We start from the raw sequence: 24732 nt of genomic DNA, 5'->3' as shown, positions 1-24732 counted from the left end.
CTTTTAATCATTAAGTAAACACTCCTGCTGTTCAGTAAAGTTTATACACATTAAAATAAAATGTATAAAAATATCAGAACATCTTAAAATGAATGTAGACCTATTTAAACGGCTTTGACTGTTAGTCAGTTACATAGTTATTAAACTACCGTCACAGTACCACAGTACAACACAATGCTTCAGCTCCATGTGTGATTAGAGACACAAAACCATAAGTGATCCACTGTGCCCCTGCCTGCCCCAGGGTCAACACTGTCCATCACTCTCTCCCTACTGTGCCCCTGCCTACCACTGTCCATCACTCTCTCCCTACTGTGCCCCTGCCTGCCCCAGGGTCAACACTGTCCATCACTCTCTCCCTACTGTGCCCCTGCCTGCCACTGTCCATCACTCTCTCCCTACTGTGCCCCTGCCTGCCCCAGGGTCAACACTGTCCATCACTCTCTCCCTACTGTGCCCCTGCCTGCCCCAGGGTCAACACTGTCCATCACTCTCTCCCTACTGTGCCCCTGCCTGCCCCAGGGTCAACACTGTCCATCACTCTCTCCCTACTGTGCCCCTGCCTGCCCCAGGGTCAACACTGTCCATCACTCTCTCCCTACTGTGCCCCTGCCTACCACTGTCCATCACTCTCTCCCTACTGTGCCCCTGCCTGCCCCAGGGTCAACACTGTCCATCACTCTCTCCCTACTGTGCCCCTGCCTGCCACTGTCCATCACTCTCTCCCTACTGTGCCCCTGCCTGCCCCAGGGTCAACACTGTCCATCACTCTCTCCCTACTGTGCCCCTGCCTGCCCCAGGGCCGACACTGTCCATCACTCTCTCCCTACTGTGCCCCTGCCTGCCCCACGGCCGACACTGTCCATCACTCTCTCCCTACTGTGCCCCTGCCTGCCCCAGGGCCGACACTGTCCATCACTCTCTCCCTACTGTGCCCCTGCCTGCCCCAGGGCCGACACTGTCCCTCACTCTCTCCCTACTGTGCCCCTGCCCGCCCCAGGGCCGACACTGTCCATCACTCTCTCCCTACTGTGCCCCTGCCTGTCCCAGGGCCGACACTGTCCATCACTCTCTCCCTACTGTGCCCCTGCCTGCCCCAGGGCCGACACTGTCCATCACTCTCTCCCTACTGTGCCCCTGCCCGCCCCAGGGCCGACACTGTCCATCACTCTCTCCCTACCATGCCCCTGCCTGCCCCAGGGCCGACACTGTCCATCACTCTCTCCCTACTGTGCCCCTGCCTGCCCCAGGGCCGACACTGTCCATCACTCTCTCCCTACTGTGCCCCTGCCTGCCCCAGGGCCGACACTGTCCATCACTCTCTCCCTACTGTGCCCCTGCCTGCCCCAGGGCCGACACTGTCCCTCACTCTCTCCCTACTGTGCCCCTGCCTGCCACTGTCCATCACTCTCTCCCTACTGTGCCCCTGCCTGCCCCAGGGCCGACACAGTCCATCACTCTCTCCCTACTGTGCCCCTGCCTGCCCCAGGGCCGACACTGTCCATCACTCTCTCCCTACTGTGCCCCTGCCTGCCCCAGGGTCAACACTGTCCATCACTCTCTCCCTACTGTGCCCCTGCCTGCCCCAGGGTCAACACTGTCCATCACTCTCTCCCTACTGTGCCCCTGCCTGCCCCAGGGCCGACACTGTCCATCACTCTCTCCCTACTGTGCACCTGCCTGCCCCAGGGCCGACACTGTCCCTCACTCTCTCCCTACTGTGCCCCTGCCTGCCCCAGGGCCGACACTGTCCATCACTCTCTCCCTACTGTGCACCTGCCTGCCCCAGGGCCGACACTGTCCATCACTCTCTCCCTACTGTGCCCCTGCCTGCCCCAGGGCCGACACTGTCCATCACTCTCTCCCTACTGTGCCCCTGCCTGCCCCAGGGCCGACACTGTCCATCACTCTCTCCCTACTGTGCCCCTGCCGGCCCCAGGGCCGACACTGTCCATCACTCTCTCCCTACTGTGCCCCTGCCTGCCCCAGGGCCGACACTGTCCATCACTCTCTCCCTACTGTGCCCCTGCCTGCCCCAGGGCCGACACTGTCCATCACTCTCTCCCTACTGTGCCCCTGCCTGCCCCAGGGCCGACACTGTCCATCACTCTCTCCCTACTGTGCCCCTGCCTGCCCCAGGGTCAACACTGTCCATCACTTTCTCCCTACTGTGCCCTTGCCTGCCACTGTCCATCACTCTCTCCCTACTGTGCCCCTGCCTGCCCCAGGGTCAACACTGTCCATCACTCTCTCCCTACTGTGCCCCTGCCTGCCACTGTCCATCACTCTCTCCCTACTGTGCCCCTGCCTGCCCCAGGGTCAACACTGTCCATCACTCTCTCCCTACCATGCCCCTGCCTGTCCCAGGGCCGACACTGTCCATCACTCTTTCCCTACTGTGCCCCTGCCGGCCCCAGGGCCGAAACTGTCCATCACTCTCTCCCTACTGTGCCCCTGCCTGCCCCAGGGCCGACACTGTCCATCACTCTCTCCCTACTGTGCCCCTGGCTGCCCCATGGCCGACACAGTCCATCACTCTCTCCCTACTGTGCCCCTGCCTGCCCCAGGGCCGACACTGTCCATCACTCTCTCCCTACTGTGCCCCTGCCTGCCCCAAGGTCAACACTGTCCATCACTTTCTCCCTACTGTGCCCCTGCCTGCCACTGTCCATCACCTCACCCATTACAACCAGCATGTCCAGAGATACAACCTCTCTCATCATCACCCAGTGCCTGGGCTTACCTCCGCTGTACCCGCACCCCACCATACCCCTGTTTGCGCATTATGCCCTGAATATATTCTACCATGCCCAGAAACCTGCTCCTCTTATTCTCTGTCCCCAACGCCCTAGGCGACCAGTTTTGATAGCCTTCAGCCGCACCCTCATACTACTCCTTCTCTGTTCCGCGGGTGATGTGGAGGTAAACCCAGGCCCTGCATGTCCCCAGGCACCCTCATTTGTTGACTTCTGTGATCGAAAAAGCCTTGGTTTCATGCACGTCAACATCAGAAGCCTCCTCCCTAAGTGTGTCTTACTCACTGCTCTAGCACACTCTGCTAACCCTGATGTCCTTGCCGTGTCTGAATCCTGGCTCAGGAAGGCCACCAAAAATTCTGAGATTTCCATACCCAACTATAACATCTTCCGTCAAGATAGAACTGCCAAAGGGGGAGGAGTTGCAGTCTACTGCAGAGATAGCCTGCAAAGTAATGTCATACTTTCCAGGTCCATACCCAAACAGTTCAAACTACTAATTTTGAAAATTACTCTCTCCAGAAATAAGTCTCTCACTGTTGCCGCCTGCTACCGACCCCCCTCAGCTCCCAGCTGTGCCCTGGACACCATTTGTGAATTGATCGCCCCCCATCTAGCTTCAGAGTTTGTTCTGTTAGGTGACCTAAACTGGGATATGCTTAACACCCCGGCAGTCCTACAATCTAAGCTAGATGCCCTCAATCTCACTCAAATCATCAAGGAACCCACCAGGTACAACCCTAACTCTGTAAACAAGGGCACCCTCATTGACGTCATCCTGACCAACTGGCCCTCCAAATACACCTCCGCTGTCTACAACCAGGATCTCAGCGATCACTGCCTCATTGCCTGTATCCGCTACGGAGCCGCAGTCAAACGACCACCCCTCATCACTGTCAAACGCTCCCTAAAACACTTCTGTGAGCAGGCCTTTCTAATCGACCTGGCCCGGGTATCCTGGAAGGACATTGACCTCATCCCGTCAGTTGAGGATGCCTGGTCTTTCTTTAAAAGTAACTTCCTCACCATTTTAGATAAGCATGCTCCGTTCAAAAAATGCAGAACTAAGAACAGATATAGCCCCTGGTTCACTCCAGACCTGACTGCCCTCGACCAGCACAAAAACATCCTGTGGCGGACTGCGCTAACATCGAATAGTCCCCGCGATATGCAACTGTTCAGGGAAGTCAGGAACCAATACACACAGTCAGTCAGGAAAGCTAAAGCCAACTTCTTCAGGCAGAAGTTTGCATCCTGTAGCTCCAACTCCAAAAAGTTCTGGGACACTGTGAAGTCCATGGAGAACAAGAGCACCTCCTCCCAGCTGCCCACTGCACTGAGACTAGGTAACATGGTCACCACCGATAAATCCATGATTATCGAAAACTTCAACAAGCATTTCTCAACGGCTGGCCATGCCTTCCGCCTGGCTACTCCAACCTCGGACAACAGCCCCCCCCCCCCCCGCAGCTACTCGCCCAAGCCTCTCCAGGTTCTCCTTTACCCAAATCCAGATAGCAGATGTCCTGAAAGAGCTGCAAAACCTGGACCCGTACAAATCAGCTGGGCTGGACAATCTGGACCCTCTATTCCTGAAACTATCCGCCGCCATTGTCGCAACCCCTATTACCAGCCTGTTCAACCTCTCTTTCATATCGTCTGAGATCCCCAAGGATTGGAAAGCTGCCGCAGTCATCCCCCTCTTCAAAGGGGGCGACACCCTGGACCCAAACTGTTACAGACCTATATCCATCCTGCCCTGCCTATCTAAGGTCTTCGAAAGCCAAGTCAACAAACAGGTCACTGACCATCTTGAATCCCACCGTACCTTCTCCGCTGTGCAATCTGGTTTCCGAGCCGGTCACGGGTGTACCTCAGCCACGCTCAAGGTACTAAACGATATCATAACCGCCATCGATAAAAGACAGTACTGTGCAGCCGTCTTCATAGACCTTGCCAAGGCTTTCGACTCTGTCAATCACCGTATTCTTATCGGCAGACTCAGTAGCCTCGGTTTTTCGGATGACTGCCTTGCCTGGTTCACCAATTACTTTGCAGACAGAGTTCAGTGTGTCAAATCGGAGGGCATAATGTCCGGTCCTCTGGCAGTCTCTATGGGGGTGCCACAGGGTTCACTTCTCGGGCCGACTCTTTTCTCTGTATATATCAATGATGTTTCTCATGCTGCGGGCGATTCCCTGATCCACCTCTACGCAGACGACACCATTCTATATACTTCCGGCCCGTCCTTGGACACTGTGCTATCTAACCTCCAAACGAGCTTCAATGCCATACAGCACTCCTTCCGTGGCCTCCAACTGCTCTTAAACGCTAGTAAAACCAAATGCATGCTTTTCAACCGTTCGCTGCCTGCACCCGCACGCCTGACCAGCATCACCACCCTGGATGGTTCCGACCTTGAATATGTGGACATCTATAAGTACCTAGGTGTCTGGCTAGACTCTAAACTCTCCTTCCAGACCCATATCAAACATCTCCAATCGAAAATCAAATCAAGAGTCGGCTTTCTATTCCGCAACAAAGCCTCCTTCACTCACGCCGCCAAACTTACCCTAGTAAAACTGACTATCCTACCGATCCTCGACTTCGGCGACGTCATCTACAAAATTGCTTCCAACACTCTACTCAGCAAACTGGATGCAGTTTATCACAGTGCCATCCGTTTTGTCACTAAAGCACCTTATACCACCCACCACTGCGACTTGTATGCTCTAGTCGGCTGGCCCTCGCTACATATTCGTCGCCAGACCCACTGGCTCCAGGTCATCTACAAGTCCATGCTAGGTAAAGCTCCGCCTTATCTCAGTTCACTGGTTACGATGGCAACACCCATCCGTAGCACGCGCTCCAGCAGGTGTATCTCACTGATCATCCCTAAAGCCAACACCTCATTTGGCCGCCTTTCGTTCCAGTTCTCTGCTGCCTGTGACTGGAACGAATTGCAAAAATCGCTGAAGTTGGAGACTTTTATCTCCCTCACCAACTTCAAACATCTGCTATCCGAGCAGCTAACCGATCGCTGCAGATGTACATAGTCTATTGGTAAATAGCCCACCCATTTTCACCTACCTCATCCCCATACTGTTTTTATTTATTTATTTTTATTTTTCTGCTCTTTTGCACACCAATCTCTACCTGTACATAACCATCTGATCATTTATCACTCCAGTGTTAATCTGCATAATTGTAATTATTTGCCTACCTTCTCATGCCTTTTGCACACAATGTATATATAGACTCCCCTTTTTTCTACTGTGTTATTGACTTGTTAATTGTTTACTCCATGTGTAACTCTGTGTTGTCTGTTCACACTGCTATGCCTTATCTTGGCCAGGTCGCAGTTGCAAATGAGAACTTGTTCTCAACTAGCCTACCTGGTTAAATAAAGGTGAAAAAAAATAAAATAAATAAAACTCTCTCCCTACTGTGCCCCTACCTGCCCCAGGGTCAACACTGTCCATCACTCCCTCCCTACTGTGCCCCTGCCTGCCCCAGGGTCAACACTGTCCATCACTCTCTCCCTACCATGCCCCTGCCTGTCCCAGGGTCAACACTGTCCATCACTCTCTCCCTACCGTGCCCCTGCCTGCCCCAGGGTCAACACTGTCCATCACTCTCTCCCTACCATGCCCCTGCCTGTCCCAGGGTCAACACTGTCCATCACTCTCTCCCTACCGTGCCCCTGCCTGCCCCAGGGTCAACACTGTCCATCACTCTCTCCCTACTGTGCCCCTGCCTGCCCCAGGGTCAACACTGTCCATCACTCTCTCCCTACTGTGCCCCTGCCTACCACTGTCCATCACTCTCTCCCTACTGTGCCCCTGCCTGCCCCAGGGTCAACACTGTCCATCACTCTCTCTCTACTGTGCCCCTGCCTGCCACTGTCCATCACTCCCTCCCTACTGTGCCCCTGCCTGCCCCAGGGTCAACACTGTCCATCACTCTCTCCCTACTGTGCCCCTGCCTGCCCCAGGGCCGACACTGTCCATCACTCTCTCCCTACTGTGCCCCTGCCTGCCCCTGGGTCAACACTGTCCATCACTTTCTCCCTACTGTGCCCCTGCCTGCCACTGTCCATCACTCTCTCCCTACTGTGCCCCTGCCTGCCCCAGGGTCAACACTGTCCATCACTCCCTCCCTACTGTGCCCCTGCCTGCCCCAGGGTCAACACTGTCCATCACTCTCTCCCTACCATGCCCCTGCCTGCCCCAGGGTCAACACTGTCCATCACTCTCTCCCTACCATGCCCCTGCCTGTCCCAGGGTCAACACTGTCCATCACTCTCTCCCTACCGTGCCCCTGCCTGCCCCAGGGTCAACACTGTCCATCACTCTCTCCCTACCATGCCCCTGCCTGTCCCAGGGCCGACACTGTCCATCACTCTCTCCCTACTGTGCCCCTGCCGGCCCCAGGGCCGACAGTGTCCATCACTCTCTCCCTACTGTGCCCCTGCCTGCCCCAGGGCCGACACTGTCCATCACTCTCTCCCTACTGTGCCCCTGCCTGCCCCAGGGCCGACACTGTCCATCACTCTCTCCCTACTGTGCCCCTGCCTGCCCCAGGGCCGACACTGTCCATCACTCTCTCCCTACTGTGCCCCTGCCTGCCCCAGGGTCAACACTGTCCATCACTTTCTCCCTACTGTGCCCCTGCCTGCCACTGTCCATCACTCTCTCCCTACTGTGCCCCTGCCTGCCCCAGGGTCAACACTGTCCATCACTCTCTCCCTACTGTGCCCCTGACTGCCACTGTCCATCACTCTCTCCCTACTGTGCCCCTGCCTGCCCCAGGGTCAACACTGTCCATCACTCTCTCCCTACTGTGCCCCTGCCTGCCACTGTCCATCACTCCCTCCCTACTGTGCCCCTGCCTGCCCCAGGGTCAACACTGTCTATCACTCTCTCCCTACCATGCCCCTGCCTGCCCCAGGGCCGACACTGTCCATCACTCTCTCCCTACTGTGCCCCTGTCTGCCCCAGGGTCAACACTGTCCATCACTCTCTCCCTACCATGCCCCTGCCTGCCCCAGGGCCGACACTGTCCATCACTCTCTCCCTACTGTGCCCCTGCCTGCCCCAGGGTCAACACTGTCCATCACTCTCTCCCTACTGTGCCCCTGACTGCCACTGTCCATCACTCTCTCCCTACTGTGCCCCTGCCTGCCCCAGGGTCAACACTGTCCATCACTCTCTCCCTACTGTGCCCCTGCCTGCCACTGTCCATCACTCCCTCCCTACTGTGCCCCTGCCTGCCCCAGGGTCAACACTGTCTATCACTCTCTCCCTACCATGCCCCTGCCTGCCCCAGGGCCGACACTGTCCATCACTCTCTCCCTACTGTGCCCCTGTCTGCCCCAGGGTCAACACTGTCCATCACTCTCTCCCTACCATGCCCCTGCCTGCCCCAGGGCCGACACTGTCCATCACTCTCTCCCTACTGTGCCCCTGCCTGCCCCAGGGTCAACACTGTCCATCACTCTCTCCCTACTGTGCCCCTGCCTGCCACTGTCCATCACTCCCTCCCTACTGTGCCCCTGCCTGCCCCAGGGTCAACACTGTCTATCACTCTCTCCCTACCATGCCCCTGCCTGCCCCAGGGCCGACACTGTCCATCACTCTCTCCCTACTGTGCCCCTGCCTGCCCCAGGGTCAACACTGTCCATCACTCTCTCCCTACCATGCCCCTGCCTGCCCCAGGGCCGACACTGTCCATCACTCTCTCCCTACTGTGCCCCTGCCTGCCCCAGGGTCAACACTGTCCATCACTCTCTCCCTAACATGCCCCTGCCTGCCACTGTCCATCACTCTCTCCCTACCATGCCCTTGTCATTTTAACTGTCTTGATTATTTTTGTATTCTTTGTTTGTTATTTTGTTCTTCTTTGAGATTTCTCTGCAATTAAATGTGCTACACAAATTAAAGTAATTGGGATGCACAGGGCCGGGACCCCTTCCAGAAGAACAGAGAGGCGAGGGCAGCCTGGCAGAGACCCCTTCCAGAAGAACAGAGAGGCGAGGGCAGCCTGGCAGAGACCCCTTCCAGAAGAACAGAGAGGTGAGGGCAGCCTGGCAGAGACCCCTTCCAGAAGAACAGAGAGGCGAGGGAAGCCTGGCAGAGACCCCTTCCAGAAGAACAGAGAGGTGAGGGCAGCCTCTGGCAGAGACCCCTTCCAGAAGAACAGAGAGGTGAGGGCAGCCTGGCAGAGACCCCTTCCAGAAGAACAGAGAGGCGAGGGAAGCCTGGCAGAGACCCCTTCCAGAAGAACAGAGAGGTGAGGGCAGCCTCTGGCAGAGACCCCTTCCAGAAGAACAGAGAGGTGAGGGCAGCCTCTGGCAGAGCTATGAAAGGTCACTGATTTCAGCAGTGAATGTACGGTGTGGGTCTAAACAGGTTAACGCCATCATCACCACCCGTGGGTCTAAACAGGTTAACGCCATCATCATCACCCGTGGGTCTAAACAGGTTAACGCCATCATCATCACCCGTGGGTCTAAACAGGTTAACGCCATCATCATCATCATCATCACCCGTGGGTATTAACAGGTTAACGCCATCATCATCACCCGTGGGTCTTAACAGGTTAACGCCATCATCATCACCCGTGGGTCTAAACAGGTTAACGCCATCATCATCACCCGTGGGTCTAAACAGGTTAACGCCATCATCATCATCATCACCCGTGGGTCTAATCAGGTTAACGCCATCATCATCATCATCATCATCATCATCATCATCATCTTCACCCGTGGGTCTAAACAGGTTAACGCCATCATCATCATCACCCGTGGGTCTAAACAGGTTAACGCCATCATCATCATCACCCGTGGGTCTAAACAGGTTAACGCCATCATCATCATCACCCGTGGATCAAAACAGGTTAATGCCATCATCATCATCACCCGTGGGTCTAAACAGGTTAACGCCATCATCATCACCCGTGGGTCTAAACAGGTTAACACCATCATCATCACCCGTGTATCTAAACAGGTTAATGCCATCACCATCACCCGTGGGTCTAAACAGGTTAACACCATCATCATCACAACCCGTAGGTCTAAACAGGTTAACCTGTCTGGGAACCCCTCGCCAACAGCCAATGAAATTGCAGGGCGCCAAATACAAATCAACAGAAATCTCATAAATCAAATTTCTCAAACAAAGAAGTATTAGGCACCATTTTAAAGATAACATTCTCGTTAATCCAGCCACAGTGTCTGATTTCAAACATGCTTTACAGCGAAAGCTCCACAAACAATTATGTTAGGTCACCACCAACTCACAGAAAAACCCAGCCATTTTTCCAGCCAAAGAGAGGAGTCACAAAAAGCACAAATAGAGATAAAATGAATCACTAACCTTTGATGATCTTCATCAGATGACACTCATAGGACTTCATGTTACACAATACATGTATGTTTTATTCGATAAAGTGCATATTTATATAAAAAAATTAAATTTTACATTGGCGCGTTACGTTCAGTAGTTCTAAAACATGCGACGATTGTGCAGAGAGCCACATGAATTCACAGAAATACTCATTATAAATGTTGTTGAAAATTGAAGTGTTATGCATGGACCTTTAGATACACTTCTCTTAATGCAAACGCTGTGTCAGATTATGCTTTTTCTAAATCTGAGAACGGCGCTCAAAGCCCAAACCAGCCAAAATAAATATCCGCCATGTTGCGCAGTCAACATTAGTCAGAAATAGCATTATAAATATTCACTTACCTTTGATGATCTTCATCAGAATGCACTCCCAGGAATTGCAGTTCCACAATAAATGTTTGTTTTGTTCGATAATGTCCATCATTTATGTTGATTTATGTCCAAACAGCTTTTTTTGTTAGGGAGTTTGGTAAACAAATCCAAAAGCGCGTTCAGGTCCAGTCGGACAAAAAGTTCAAAAAGTTATATTACAGGTCGAAGAAACTTGTCAAACTAAGTACAGAATATTTAGGATGTTTTTATCAAAAATGTTCAATAATGTTCCAACCGGAGAATTCCATTGTCTGTAGAAAAGCATTGGAACGCAGGTCGCTATCATGTGAAATGTGAGTGACCAGGACCTGGCTCTCTGCCAGACCACTGACTCAAAGAGCTCTCATCCGGTCCCACTTCACAGTAGAAGCCTGAAACAACGTTCTAAAGATGGTTGACATCAGTGGAAGCCTTAGGAAGTGCAACTTGACCCAAATCCCACTGTGTATTCGATAGGGCTGAGTTCAAAAACTACAAACCACAGATTTCCCACTTCCTGTTTGGATTTTTTCTCAGGTTTTTGCCTGCCATATGAGTTCTGTTATACTCACAGACATCATTCAAACCATTTTAGAAACTTCAGTGTTTTCTATCCAATACTAATAATAATATATTAGCATCTGGGACTGAGGAGGAGGCAGTTTACTCTGGGCATGCTTTTCATCCAAAAGTGAAAATGCTGCCCCCTATCCCAAAGAAGATAACGGCATCATCATCACCCGTGGGTCAAAACAGGTTAACACCATCATCACCACCACCCGTGGGTCTAAACAGGTTAACACCATCATCACCACCCGTGGGTCTAAACAGGTTGACACCATCATCACCACCACCCGTGGGTCTAAACAGGTTAACACCATCATCACCACCCGTGGGTCTAAACAGGTTGACGCCATCATCATCACCCGTGGGTCTAAACAGGTTAACGCCATCATCACCACCCGTGGGTCCCTGTGGCACGGCACAGATTTGACTATGATGACTGACTATGTAGGCTACTTACCATCTGCAGGGCTGAGATCTCAAAACCTGCTGCTGAGATGGAGTGGAGGATCTTTCCTGTCAGGGCTGTAGAGAGAGAGAGACAGAGAGACAGAGAGACAGAGAGAGAGAGAGAGAGAGAGAGAAACAGAGAGACAGAGAGAGAGAGAGAGACAGAGAGAGAGAGAGGAAGTTCATGACATAACAGGCTCGTAACAGGCTCAGTATGGAAAGCAGATATGGTCCTGGATGTGTTCAGGACAGCTCTGTCAGGGGAAGGTCCACTAGTCAGACGGTAGACTGACAGTAGGCTACGGACAGACCCTCTTCAACATTATGGCTTCAGTTATCAGACAGCCCTTCCAAAAACCGGGGTTGTGACCCATCTGCCTATTGTCCTGAATCCAGACCCCAGCTAACAGATCTCCAATAATCAACAGGCCACAAAATGCAATGAGTTTCAAATCAGCTGTGTTTGCTAGGGATGGGGGGGAATAATGAGCCCTCTCTGGTCCCCGAGGACTGAAGTTGCCCATCCCTATAAGGTGGGGAGGTCTGTTGAATGCTCAGTCTGCTCTGCTCTCACCATGATTGGCCAATGGACTTGGGCAAATTCTCAGCTCACTGGACAAAAAGTTGCAGATGACCTTATGCCTGTTAACTCTTATGGGGATGACCTGAATACCCCTCTGACTTTAAATATTGTATGGGGCTGCCCTGGACACCATATGTGAATTGATTGCCCCCCATCTATCTTCAGAGTTCGTACTGTTAGGTTACCTAAACTGGGATATGCTTAACACCCCAGCAGTCCTACAATCTAAGCTTGATGCCCTCAATCTCACACAAATTATCAATGAACCTACCAGGTACAACCCCAAATCAGTAAACACGGGCACCCTCATAGATGTCATCCTAACTAATTCACCCTCCAAATACACCTCTGCTGTTTTCAATCAAGATCTCAGCGATCACTGCCTCATTGCCTTCATCCGCTATGGGTCTGCGGTCAAACGACCACCCCTCATCACTTTCAAATGCTCCCTAAAACACTTCTGCGAGCAGGCCTTTCTAATCGACCTAGCCCGGGTATCCTGGAAGGAAATTGACCTCATCCCGTCAGTCGAGGATGCCTGGTCGTTCTTTAAAAGTAATTGCCTTACCATCTTAAATAAGCCTGCCCCATTCAAAAAATGTAGAACCAGGAATAGATGTAGCTCTTGGTTCACTCCAGACCTGACTGCCCTTGACCAGCACAAAAACATCCTGTGGCGGACTGCAGTAGCATCGAATAGTCCCCACGATATGCAACTGTTCAGGGAAATCAGGAACCAAAACACACAGTCAGTGTAGCAAAGGCTAGCTTTTCAAACAGAAACATGCATCCTGTAGCTCTAACTCCAAAAAGTTCTGGGACACTGTAAAGTCCATGGAGAACAAGAGCACCTCCTCCCAGCTGCCCACTGCACTGAGGCTAGGAACACGGTCACCACTGATAAATCCATGATAATCGAAAATTTCAATAAGCATTTCTCTACAGCTGGCCATGCCTTCCTCCTGGCTACCACAACCCCGGCCAACAGCTCCGCACCCCCCACTTGCCCAAGCCTTCCCAGCTTCTCCTTCACCCAAATCCAGATAGCAGATGTTCTGAAAGAGCTGCAAAACCTGGACCCGTACAAATCAGCTGGGCTAGACAATCTGGACCCTCTCTTTCTAAAATTATCCGCCGCCATTGTTGCAACCCCTGCTACCAATCTGTTGATTACCAATCTCTAGACCCAAACTGCAACAGACATATCTATCCTACCCTGCCTTTCTAAGGTCTTTGAAAGCCAAGTTAACAAACAGATCACTGACCATTTCCAATCCCACCGTACCTTCTCTGCTTTGCAATCTGGTTTCCGAGCTGGTCATGGGTGCACCTCAGCCACGCTCAAGGTCCTAAACGATATCATAACCGCCATCGACAAGAGACATTACTGTGCAGCCGTCTTCATCGACCTGGCCAAGGCTTTCGACTCTGTCAATCACAACATTCTTATCGGCAGACTCAACAGCCTTCTCAAATGACTGCCTCGCCTGGTTCACCAAGTACTTCGCGTGCCGTTTGAGTGTCAAATCGGAGGGCCTGTTGTCCGGACCTCTGGCAGTCTCTATGGGGGTACCACAGGGTTCAATTCTCGGACCGACTCTCTTCTCTGCATACATCAATGATGTCGCTCTTGCTGCTGGTGATTCTCTGATCCACCTCTACGCAGACGACACCATTCTGTATACTTCTGGCCCTTCTTTGGACGCTGTGTTAACAAACCTCCAGACGAGCTTCAATGCCATACAACTCTCCTTCCGTGGCCTCCAACTGCTCTTAAATGCAAGTAAAACTAAATGCATGCTCTTCAACCGATCGCTGCCCACACCCGCCCGCTCGTCCAGCATCACTACTCTGGACGGGTGAAAAAAAATAAAAAATAAAAAGACTGTTAAATAAATAAATAAAAACTACTATCACCCCGTAGCACTCACTTCTGTCATCATCAAGTGCTTTGAGAGACTAGTCAAGAATCATTTCACCTCCACCTTACCGGCCACCCTAGACCCACTTCAGTTTGCATACAGCCCCAAATAGGTCCAACGATGCCATCACACTGCACACTGCCCTATCCCATCTGGACAAGAAGAATAACTATGTAAGAATGCTGTTCAATGACTACAGCTCAGCATTCAACACCACCAAACTCATCATTAAGCTCGTGCAACTGGATCCTGGACTTTCTGACGAGCCGCCCCAAGTTGGTGAGGTAGGAAACAACATCTCCACCCCGCTGATCCTCAACACCGGGGACCCACAAGGGTGCGTTCTCATACACGCCTCCAACTCAATCATCAAGTTTGCGGACGACACAACAATGGTAGGCTTGATTACCAACAACGACAAGACGGCCTACAGGGAGGATGTGAGGGCCCTCGGAGTGTGGTGTCAGGAAAAGAACCTCACACTCAACGTCAACAAAACAAAGGAGATGATCGTGGACTTCAGGAAACAGCAGAGAAAGCACCCCCCCTTCCACATCGACGGGTTAGTAGTGGAGAGGGTAGTAAGTTAAGTTCCTCGACGTACACATCACGGACAAACTGAATTGGTCCACCCACACAGACAGGCATCGTGAAGAAGGCGCAGCAGCGCCTCTTCAACCTCAGGAGGCTGAAGAAATTTGTCTTGTCACCGAAAACACTCCAGAGGGTAGTGAGGCTCTCCAGAGGGTAGTGAGGTCTGCACAACGCATCACCGGGGGCAAACTACCTGCCCTCCAGGACACCTACACCACCCGATGTCACAGGAAGGCCATAAAGATCAACAAGGACAACAACCACCCGAGCCACTGCCTGTTCACCCCGCTATCATCCAGAAGGCGAGGTCAGTACAGGTGCATCAAAGCTGGGACCGAGAGACTGAAAAACAGCTTCTATCTCAAGGCCATCAGACTGTTAAACAGCTATCACTAACATTGAGTGCCTGCTGCCAACACACTGACTCAAATCTCTAGCCACTTAATAATAAAAAACTGGATGAAATAAATGTATCACTAGTCACTTTAAACAATGCTACTTAATATAATGTTTACATACCCTACATGACTCATCTCATATGTATATACTGTACTCTATACCATCTACTGCATCTTTATGTAATACATGTATCACTAGTCACTTTAAACAATGCTACTTCATATAATGTTTACATACCCTACATGACTCATCTCATATGTATATACTGTACTCTATACCATCTACTGCATCTTTATGTAATACATGTATCACTAGCCACTTTAAACAATGCTACTTTATATAATGTTTACTCTACTTGTGTGTATAAGGTAGTTGTTGTGAAATTGTTAGGTTAGATTACTCGTTGGTTATTACTGCATTGTCGGAACTAGAAGCACAAGCATTTCGCTACACTCGCATTAACATCTGCTAACCATGTGTATGTGACCATTAACATCTGCTAACCACGTGTATGTGACCATTAACATCTGCTAACCACGTGTATGTGACCAATAACATCTGCTAACCATGTGTATGTGACCAATAACATCTGCTAACCATGTGTATGTGACCAATAACATCTGCTAACCTGAACTGAACTAACCTCCTGCCAAATATATGACAATATTAGAGACACATATTTCCCTCGGATTACACCGATCCACAAATCAATTTGAATACACTCCCATATCTACTGGGTGAAATACCACAGTGTGACATCACAGCAGCAAGATTTGTGACCTGTTGCCACAGGAAAAGGTCAACCAGTGAAGAACAAACACCATTGTAAATACAACCCATAATTATGTTTATTTATTTTCCCTTTTGCACATTGTTGCAACACTGTATATTTATTTTATTTTTATTTCACCTTTATTTAACCAGGTAGGCTAGTTGAGAACACCTTTATTTAACCAGGTAGGCTAGTTGAGAACACCTTTATTTAACCAGGTAGGCTAGTTGAGAACACCTTTATTTAACCAGGGAGGCTAGTTGAGAACACCTTTATTTAACCAGGTAGGCTAGTTGAGAACACCTTTATTTAACCAGGTAGGCTAGTTGAGAACACCTTTATTTAACCAGGTAGGCTAGTTGAGAACACCTTTATTTAACCAGGTAGGGCCAGTTGAGAACACCTTTATTTAACCAGGTAGGCCAGTTGAGAACACCTTTATTTAACCAGGTAGGCTAGTTGAGAACACCTTTATTTAACCAGGTAGGCCAGTTGAGAACACCTTTATTTAACCAGGTAGGCCAGTTGAGAACACCTTTATTTAACCAGGTAGGCCAGTTGAGAACACCTTTATTTAACCAGGTAGGCCAGTTGAGAACACCTTTATTTAACCAGGTAGGCCAGTTGAGAACACCTTTATTTAACCAGGTAGGCTAGTTGAGAACACCTTTATTTAACCAGGTAGGCCAGTTGAGAACACCTTTATTTAACCAGGTAGGCCAGTTGAGAACACCTTTATTTAACCAGACTAGTTGAGAACAAGTTCTCATTTACAACTGCGACCTGGCCAAGATAAAGCGTAGCAATTCGACACATACAACAACACAGAGTTAGTTACACATGGAATAAACAAAACATACAGTTTCATATAGACATATGGCATTTGAAATGTCTTTATTCTTTTGGAACTTCTGTGAGTATAATGTTTACTGTTCATTATCTACTTCAATAATAGAGCGTTGGACTAGTAACCGAAAGGTTGCAAGTTCGAATCCCCGAGCTGACAAGGTACAAATCTGTCGTTCTGCCCCTGAACAGGCAGTTAACCCACTGTTCCTAGGCCGTCATTGAAAATAAGAATTTGTTCTTAACTGACTTGCCTAGTTAAATAAAGGTAAAATAAAAAAATACAAAAATGAGTCATTGAATAGCAGCACATACAATGTAATATCTGGACAATCTGGATTCCTTCATCCAATTAGTCATTGAATAGCAGCACATACAATGTAATATCTGGACAATCTGGATTCCTTCATCCAATTAGTCATTGAATAGCAGCACATACAATGTAATATCTGGACAATCTGGATTCCTTCATCCAATTAGTCATTGAATAGCAGCACATACAATGTAATATCTGGACAATCTGGATTCCTTCATCCAATTAGTCATTGAATAGCAGCACATACAATGTAATATCTGGACAATCTGGATTCCTTCATCCAATTAGTCATTGAATAGCAGCACATACAATGTAATATCTGGACAGGATTTTCTGCATGAAGCACAGTTGTTTGGTCTTTACACTTGCAACATATTACTAAACAACCTGATAGGAAACAGTAAGAGCAGAGCACACGGTGACGACAGACAGGTGCCATTTCAAAACCTATTTCTCTGTTGGCTGTAGCGGCTGGCGAAAGACACACGGCTGGCTGGTCACGCCTCGGTTATCAGGGTTATTACACCTTGTCCTCTGAGCTCTCTCTCCCCGAGCAGCACACCACCTGTCTGCCTCCAACAGAACAGGCTGTCCTCACATCATCTCCCTTCCCACCTCCACAGTCCCCCGATCCCAACTGGCACTGTTGCTAGGAGATCAGGTTCTGGGTGCCTAGCAACAGATGTTTCTCTATTCCAGTCATGACTGAGCACAAATTTTTTGTCACGAATCACCTCCCATTGGTTGAAGATTGTAGACAGATGAAGCTAGCCTCCCCTAAACGGACCCTTCACAAAGCCCTGCCCCCCTTGGTTACTGTTGCAACCTTGGACAACATTCCCCCAGGATGATGTAAAAACTGTGTTTCTAATACACAATGAAATCAAACACTGACTACACTTTGCAAATCCCCCCCCCCAAAAAAACTATAGGTTATGTTGTGGTGGACTGTCCATTACAATTGCTTCATGGGAACCTGGTCAAATAATTTTTGTTTGTACTGTAACTAGCCACTGATCTTTATAATTGGCTGCTGAGGCCTTATAAAATACAAACTAGAGACACGCCCTGTGTTCCATTGACTGAACAATTCAAGACTAGACTGGATGACTTACTACTCTGGATGCATCTGAAATGGAACAATATTCACTATTTTTTTTTTACCAGAACCCTATGGGCCCCGGTCAAAAGTAGTGCACTACATAGGGAATAGGTTCCCATTTGGGATGCGCTCCTCTGAGTCCGGACTTCGAGCCAAGGTGTGGTCTGTCTCTGCATGGTGTTCCAGTAATCATGTGGACTTTGTTCAAGGAGGCAATGGTGCGAGGATAGGTTAAGGAAGTGTTGTATCTCTGGCAGGCTGCCTTATCCAGTACAGTGGAACTGTAAGGTCCCTTTGTTCACGGTGTTATCTCCTACCTAAACAAGCCCCTGTCTCTCTCCACCTACCTCCATGTCTATTCTTCTGTCACCTGAATAGAAGAAACTAGAAAATCCAGAGACTCTATTAGCTAATCCACTTGTTCAATTCCTGTGAGGAATATTAGAGACACAGTGATAAAGTAATTCACCTTCCCTGATAGTGATCTTAGACTAGAACCTAGAGCTACTAATAACAACCTGATGAAAGGCTGCCCAGCTACTCTACTAATAACAACCTGATGAAAGGCTGCCCTGCTACTCTACTAATAACAACCTGATGAAAGGCCGCCCTGCTACTCTACTCTACTAATAACAACCTGATGAAAGGCTGCTCTACTCTACTAATAACAACCTGATGAAAGGCTGCCCAGCTACTCTACTAATAACAACCTGATGAAAGGCCGCCCTGCTACTCTACTAATAACAACCTGATGAAAGGCCGCCCTGCTACTCTACTAATAACAACCTGATGAAAGGCTGCTCTACTCTACTAATAACAACCTGATGAAAGGCTGCCCAGCTACTCTACTAATAACAACCTGATGAAAGGCCGCCCTGCTACTCTACTAATAACAACCTGATGAAAGGCTGCTCTACTCTACTAATAACAACCTGATGAAAGGCTGCCCAGCTACTCTACTAATAACAACCTGATGAAAGGCTGCTCTGCTACTCCACTAATAACAACCTGATGAAAGGCCGCCCAGCTACTCTACTAATAACAACCTGATGAAAGGCTGCCCTGCTACTCTACTAATAACAACCTGATGAAAGGCTGCTCTACTCTACTAATAACAACCTGATGAAAGGCCGCCCTGCTACTCTACTAATAACAACCTGATGAAAGGCTGCTCTAATCTACTAATAACAACCTGATGAAAGGCTGCTCTACTCTACTAATAACAACCTGATGAAAGGCTGCTCTGCTACTCTACTAATAACAACCTGATGAAAGGCTGCACTACTCTACTAATAACAACCTGATGAAAGGCTGCTCTACTCTACTAATAACAACCTGATGAAAGGCTGCTCTGCTACTCTACTAATAACAACCTGATGAAAGGCTGCTCTGCTACTCTACTAATAACAACCTGATGAAAGGCTGCTCTGCTACTCTACTAATAACAACCTGATGAAAGGCTGCACTACTCTACTAATAACAACCTGATGAAAGGCTGCACTACTCTACTAATAACAACCTGATGAAAGGCTGCCCTGCTACTCTACTAATAACAACCTGATGAAAGGCTGCACTACTCCACTAATAACAACCTGATGAAAGGCTGCCCTGCTACTCTACTCCACTAATAACAACCTGATGAAAGGCTGCTCTGCTACTCTACTAATAACAACCTGATGAAAGGCTGCCCTGCTACTCTACTCTACTAATAACAACCTGATGAAAGGCTGCTCTACTCTACTAATAACAACCTGATGAAAGGCTGCTCTGCTACTCTACTAATAACAACCTGATGAAAGGCTGCCTTGCTACTCTACTCCACTAATAACAACCTGATGAAAGGCTGCTCTACTCTACTAATAACAACCTGATGAAAGGCTGCTCTGCTACTCTACTAATAACAACCTGATGAAAGGCTGCCCTGCTACTCTACTCCACTAATAACAACCTGATGAAAGGCTGCTCTGCTACTCTACTAATAACAACCTGATGAAAGGCTGCCCTGCTACTCCACTAATAACAACCTGATGAAAGGCTGCCTTGCTACTCTACTCCACTAATAACAACCTGATGAAAGGCTGCCCTGCTACTCTACTCCACTAATAACAACCTGATGAAAGGCTGCTCTGCTCTACTAATAACAACCTGATGAAAGGCTGCCCTGCTACTCTACTAATAATAACCTGATGAAAGGCTGCCCTGCTACTCTACTCCACTCCACTAATAACAACCTGATGAAAGGCTGCTCTACTCCACTAATAACAACCTGATAAAAGGCTGCTCTACTCTACTAATAACAACCTGATGAAAGGCTGCCCTGCTACTCTACTCCACTAATAACAACCTGATGAAAGGCTGCTCTACTCCACTAATAACAACCTGATGAAAGGCTGCTCTACTCCACTAATAACAACCTGATGAAAGGCTACTCTACTCCACTAATAACAACCTGATGAAAGGCTGCTCTACTCCACGAATAACAACCTGATGAAAGGCTGCTCTACTACTCCACTAATAACAACCTGATGAAAGGCTGCTCTGCTACTCTACTAATAACAACCTGATGAAAGGCTGCCCTGCTATTCTACTAATAACAACCTGATGAAAGGCTGCCCTGCTACTCTACTCTACTAATAACAACCTCATGAAAGGCTACTCTACTCTACTACTAACAACCTGATGAAAGGCTGCTCTGCTGCTTTACTAATAACAACCTGATGAAAGGCTGCCCTGCTACTCTACTAATAACAACCTGATGAAAGGCTGCTCTACTCCACTAATAACAACCTGATGAAAGGCTGCCCTGCCATTCTACTAATAACAACCTGATGAAAGGCTACTCTACTCTACTAATAACAACCTGATGAAAGGCTACTCTACTCTAATAATAACAACCTCATGAAAGGCTGCCCTGCTACTCTAATAATAACAACCTGATGAAAGGCTGCTCTACTCTACTAATAACAACCTGATGAAAGGCTGCTCTGCTACTCTGCTCTACTCTACTCTACTAATAACAACCTGATGAAAGGCTGCTCTGCTACTCTACTAATAACAACCTGATGAAAGGCTGCTCTGCTACTCTGCTCTACTCTACTCTACTAATAACAACCTGATGAAAGGCTGCTCTGCTACTCTACTAATAACAACCTGATGAAAGGCTGCTCTGCTACTCTGCTCTACTCTACTAATAACAACCTGATGAAAGGCTGCCCTGCAGCTCTACTCTACTACTGACAACCTCATGAAAGGCTACTCTACTCCACTAATAACAACCTCATGAAAGGCTGCCCTGCAGCTCTACTCTACTACTAACAACCTCATGAAAGGCTGCTCTACTCCACTAATAACAACCTGATGAAAGGCTGCTCTACTCTACTAATAACAACCTCATGAAAGGCTGCTCTACTCTACTAATAACAACCTGATGAAAGGCTGCCCTGCTACTCTACTAATAACAACCTGATGAAAGGCTGCCCTGCTACTCTACTAATAACAACCTGATGAAAGGCCGCCCTGCTACTCTACTAATAACAACCTGATGAAAGGCCGCCCTGCTACTCTACTAATAACAACCTGATGAAAGGCTACTCTACTCTACTAATAACAACCTCATGAAAGGCTGCTCTGCTACTCTACTAATAACAACCTGATGAAAGGCTGCTCTACTCCACTAATAACAACCTGATGAAAGGCTGCTCTGGTACTCTACTAATAACAACCTCATGAAAGGCTGCTCTGCTACTCTACTAATAACAACCTCATGAAAGGCTGCTCTGCTACTCTACTAATAACAACCTCATGAAAAGCTGCTCTGCTACTCTACTAATAACAACCTCATGAAAGGCTACTCTACTCTACTAATAACAACCTCATGAAAGGCTGCTCTGCTACTCTACTCCACCAATAACAACCTGATGAAAGGTTACTCTACTCTACTAATAACAACCTCATGAAAGGCTGCCCTGCTACTCTAATAATAACAACCTCATGAAAGGCTGCCCTGCTACTCTAATAATAACAACCTGATGAAAGGCTGCCCTGCTACTCTACTAATAACAACCTCATGAAAGGCTGCCCTGCTACTCTACTAATAACAACCTCATGAAAGGCTGCTCTGCTACTCTAATAATAACAACCTGATGAAAGGCTGCCCTGCTACTCTACTAATAACAACCTCATGAAAGGCTGCCCTGCTACTCTACTAATAACAACCTGATGAAAGGCTGCCCTGCTACTCTAATAATAACAACCTGATGAAAGGCTGCCCTGCTACTCTACTAATAACAACCTGATGAAAGGCTGCCCTGCTACTCTACTAATAACAACCTCATGAAAGGCTGCCCTGCTACTCTACTAATAACAACCTCATGAAAGGCTGCTCTGCTACTCTACTAATAACAACCTCATGAAAGGCTGCTCTGCTACTCTACTAATAACAACCTGATGAAAGGCTGCTCTGCTACTCTACTCTACTAATAACAACCTGATGAAAGGCTGCTCTGCTACTCTACTCTACTAATAACAACCTGATGAAAGGCTGCCCTGCTACTCTACTAATAACAACCTGATGAAAGGCTGCTCTGCTACTCTACTCCACTAATAACAACCTGATGAAAGGCTGCTCTGCTACTCTACTCTACCGAGTTGCGCAGCGGTCTAAGGCACAGCATCTCAGTGTAAGACCCGACAGTGCATCTCACTGCAGTACCTGGTTCGAATCCAGGCTGTATCACATCCGGCCGTGATTGGGAGTCCCATAGGGCGGCGCACAATTGGCCCAGCATCGTCTGGGTTTGGCCGAGGTAGGCCGTCATTGAAGATAAGAATTTGTTCTTAACTGACTTGCCTAGTTAAATAAAGGTTAAATATATATTTTAAATGCTCTGCCCTACCCTGCTCTGTTCTGCCCTGCTCTACTTTGTCCTGCCCTATTCTGCCCTGCTCTACTCTGCCCTGCTACCCTACCCTGCTCTGCCCTACCCTGCTCTGCCCTACCCTGCTCTGCCCTACCCTGCTCTACTCTGCCCTGCTACCCTACCCTGCTCTGCCCTACCCTGCTCTTCCCTACCCTGCTCTGCCCTAGCCTGCTCTGCCCTAGCCTGCTCTGCCCTAGCCTGCTCTGCCCTACCCTGCTCTGCCCTGCTCTGCCCTAGCCTGCTCTGCCCTACCCTACTCTGCCCTACCCTGCTCTGCCCTAGCCTGCTCTGCCCTAGCCTGCTCTGCCCTACCCTGCCCTGCCCTGCTCTGCCCTACCCTGCCCTACCCTGCTCTGCCCTAGCCTGCTCTGCCCTACCCTACTCTGCCCTACCCTACTCTACCCTACCCTGCTCTGCCCTACCCTGCTCTACCCTGCTCTGCCCTACCTTGCTCTGCTCACCCCGGCCTCTCCCGCTGCTTTGAACCAGTCAGAGCCAGATCAGTACTACTTAGATTACTAGGGGCATTACTATGTTTTTGGCAGGCAGGCTGTAACTTAGAAACCACCCTCGGCGGGGTTGTAAAACAACCGGACACACCGGGTTTTCAGGGGAAATGGAAAGAGAGCCTGTGACACTTTTGGACAAGGAGACACGGCCATCTTAACTCCTCCCCCACATTTACTGGATTGGTTGAACAGTGGAAAAGAGCCCCCCCCCCCCCCCACACACACAACAGGAAGAAAGGAACGCTGCTCCGGCATGCAACGTGAAGTTACAAACCTACAGATCTGAAGTTGCAGGAATAATAGTACGCAGCATGCACAGTAATAATATCACTCATTTCCACTGTGAAACAAAACATTCAAATGTTCCCATATCTAGGCTATAATAACAAGACCATGGTTTGTCATGTACTCCAACAGTATGATACTGTAACGTTCTGAAGACTGTTTGAAACACCTCTGTACATAAAATTATACGGACTCGACACACCCACACACTGCTGCGACTCTGTTTATCTTATATCTTGTTGCCTTGTCACCTTCCACATCTACCTCCATCACTCCAGGGGGCTGTCGTTCCACTTCATGATTGTGTCCCACTTGTTGTTGATTCTTCACAAAAAAATACAGTTTTATATCTTTATGTTTGAAGCCTGAAATGTGGCAAAAGGTCGCAAAGTTCAAGGGGGCCGAATACTTTCGCAAGGCACTGTACATATCTACCTCCATCACTCCAGTATCCCTGTCTCCTTCCCCCTATACATATCTACCTCCATCACTCCAGTATCCCTGTCTCCTTCCCCCTATACATATCTACCTCCATCACTCCAGTATCCCTGTCTCCTTCCTCCTATATATGTCTACCTCCATCACTCCAGTATCCCTGTCCCCTTCCCCCTATACATATCTACCTCCATCACTACAGTATCCCTGTCTCCTTCCCCCTATACATATCTACCTCCATCACTCCAGTATCCCTGTCTCCTTCCCCCTATACATATCTACCTCCATCACTCCAGTATCCCTGTCTCCTTCCCCCTATACATATCTACCTCCATCACTCCAGTATCCCCTTACCCTTATACATATCTACCTCCATCACTCCAGTATCCCTGTCTCATTACCCCTATACATATCTACCTCCATCACTCCAGTATCCCTGTCTCCTTCCCCCTATACATATCTACCTCCATCACTCCAGTATCCCTGTCTCCTTCCCCCTATACATATCTACCTCCATCAC

General features: G+C 49.0%; 1 protein-coding gene across 5 annotated transcripts in view; it reads right to left on the bottom strand.

The window, feature by feature from the left end:
• Positions 1–24732, bottom strand: part of nme7 (NME/NM23 family member 7) — a 115932-nt gene that overhangs the window by 44080 nt on the left and 47120 nt on the right. For all 5 annotated transcript variants that reach the window (XM_036940834.2, XM_090184740.1, XM_036941823.2 and 2 more), the window contains 1 exon segment: positions 11541–11605. In XM_036940834.2, coding sequence (XP_036796729.2) covers positions 11541–11605 — 65 coding nt within the window.

The sequence above is a fragment of the Oncorhynchus mykiss genome, chromosome 1, assembly GCF_057628025.1.
Source record: "Oncorhynchus mykiss isolate SJ-2025 chromosome 1, ASM5762802v1, whole genome shotgun sequence".
In the NCBI taxonomy this organism is placed as follows: domain Eukaryota; kingdom Metazoa; phylum Chordata; class Actinopteri; order Salmoniformes; family Salmonidae; genus Oncorhynchus; species Oncorhynchus mykiss.
Note: the sequence above shows the minus strand (reverse complement) of the source record. Positions and strands in the feature narration are given on the sequence as shown.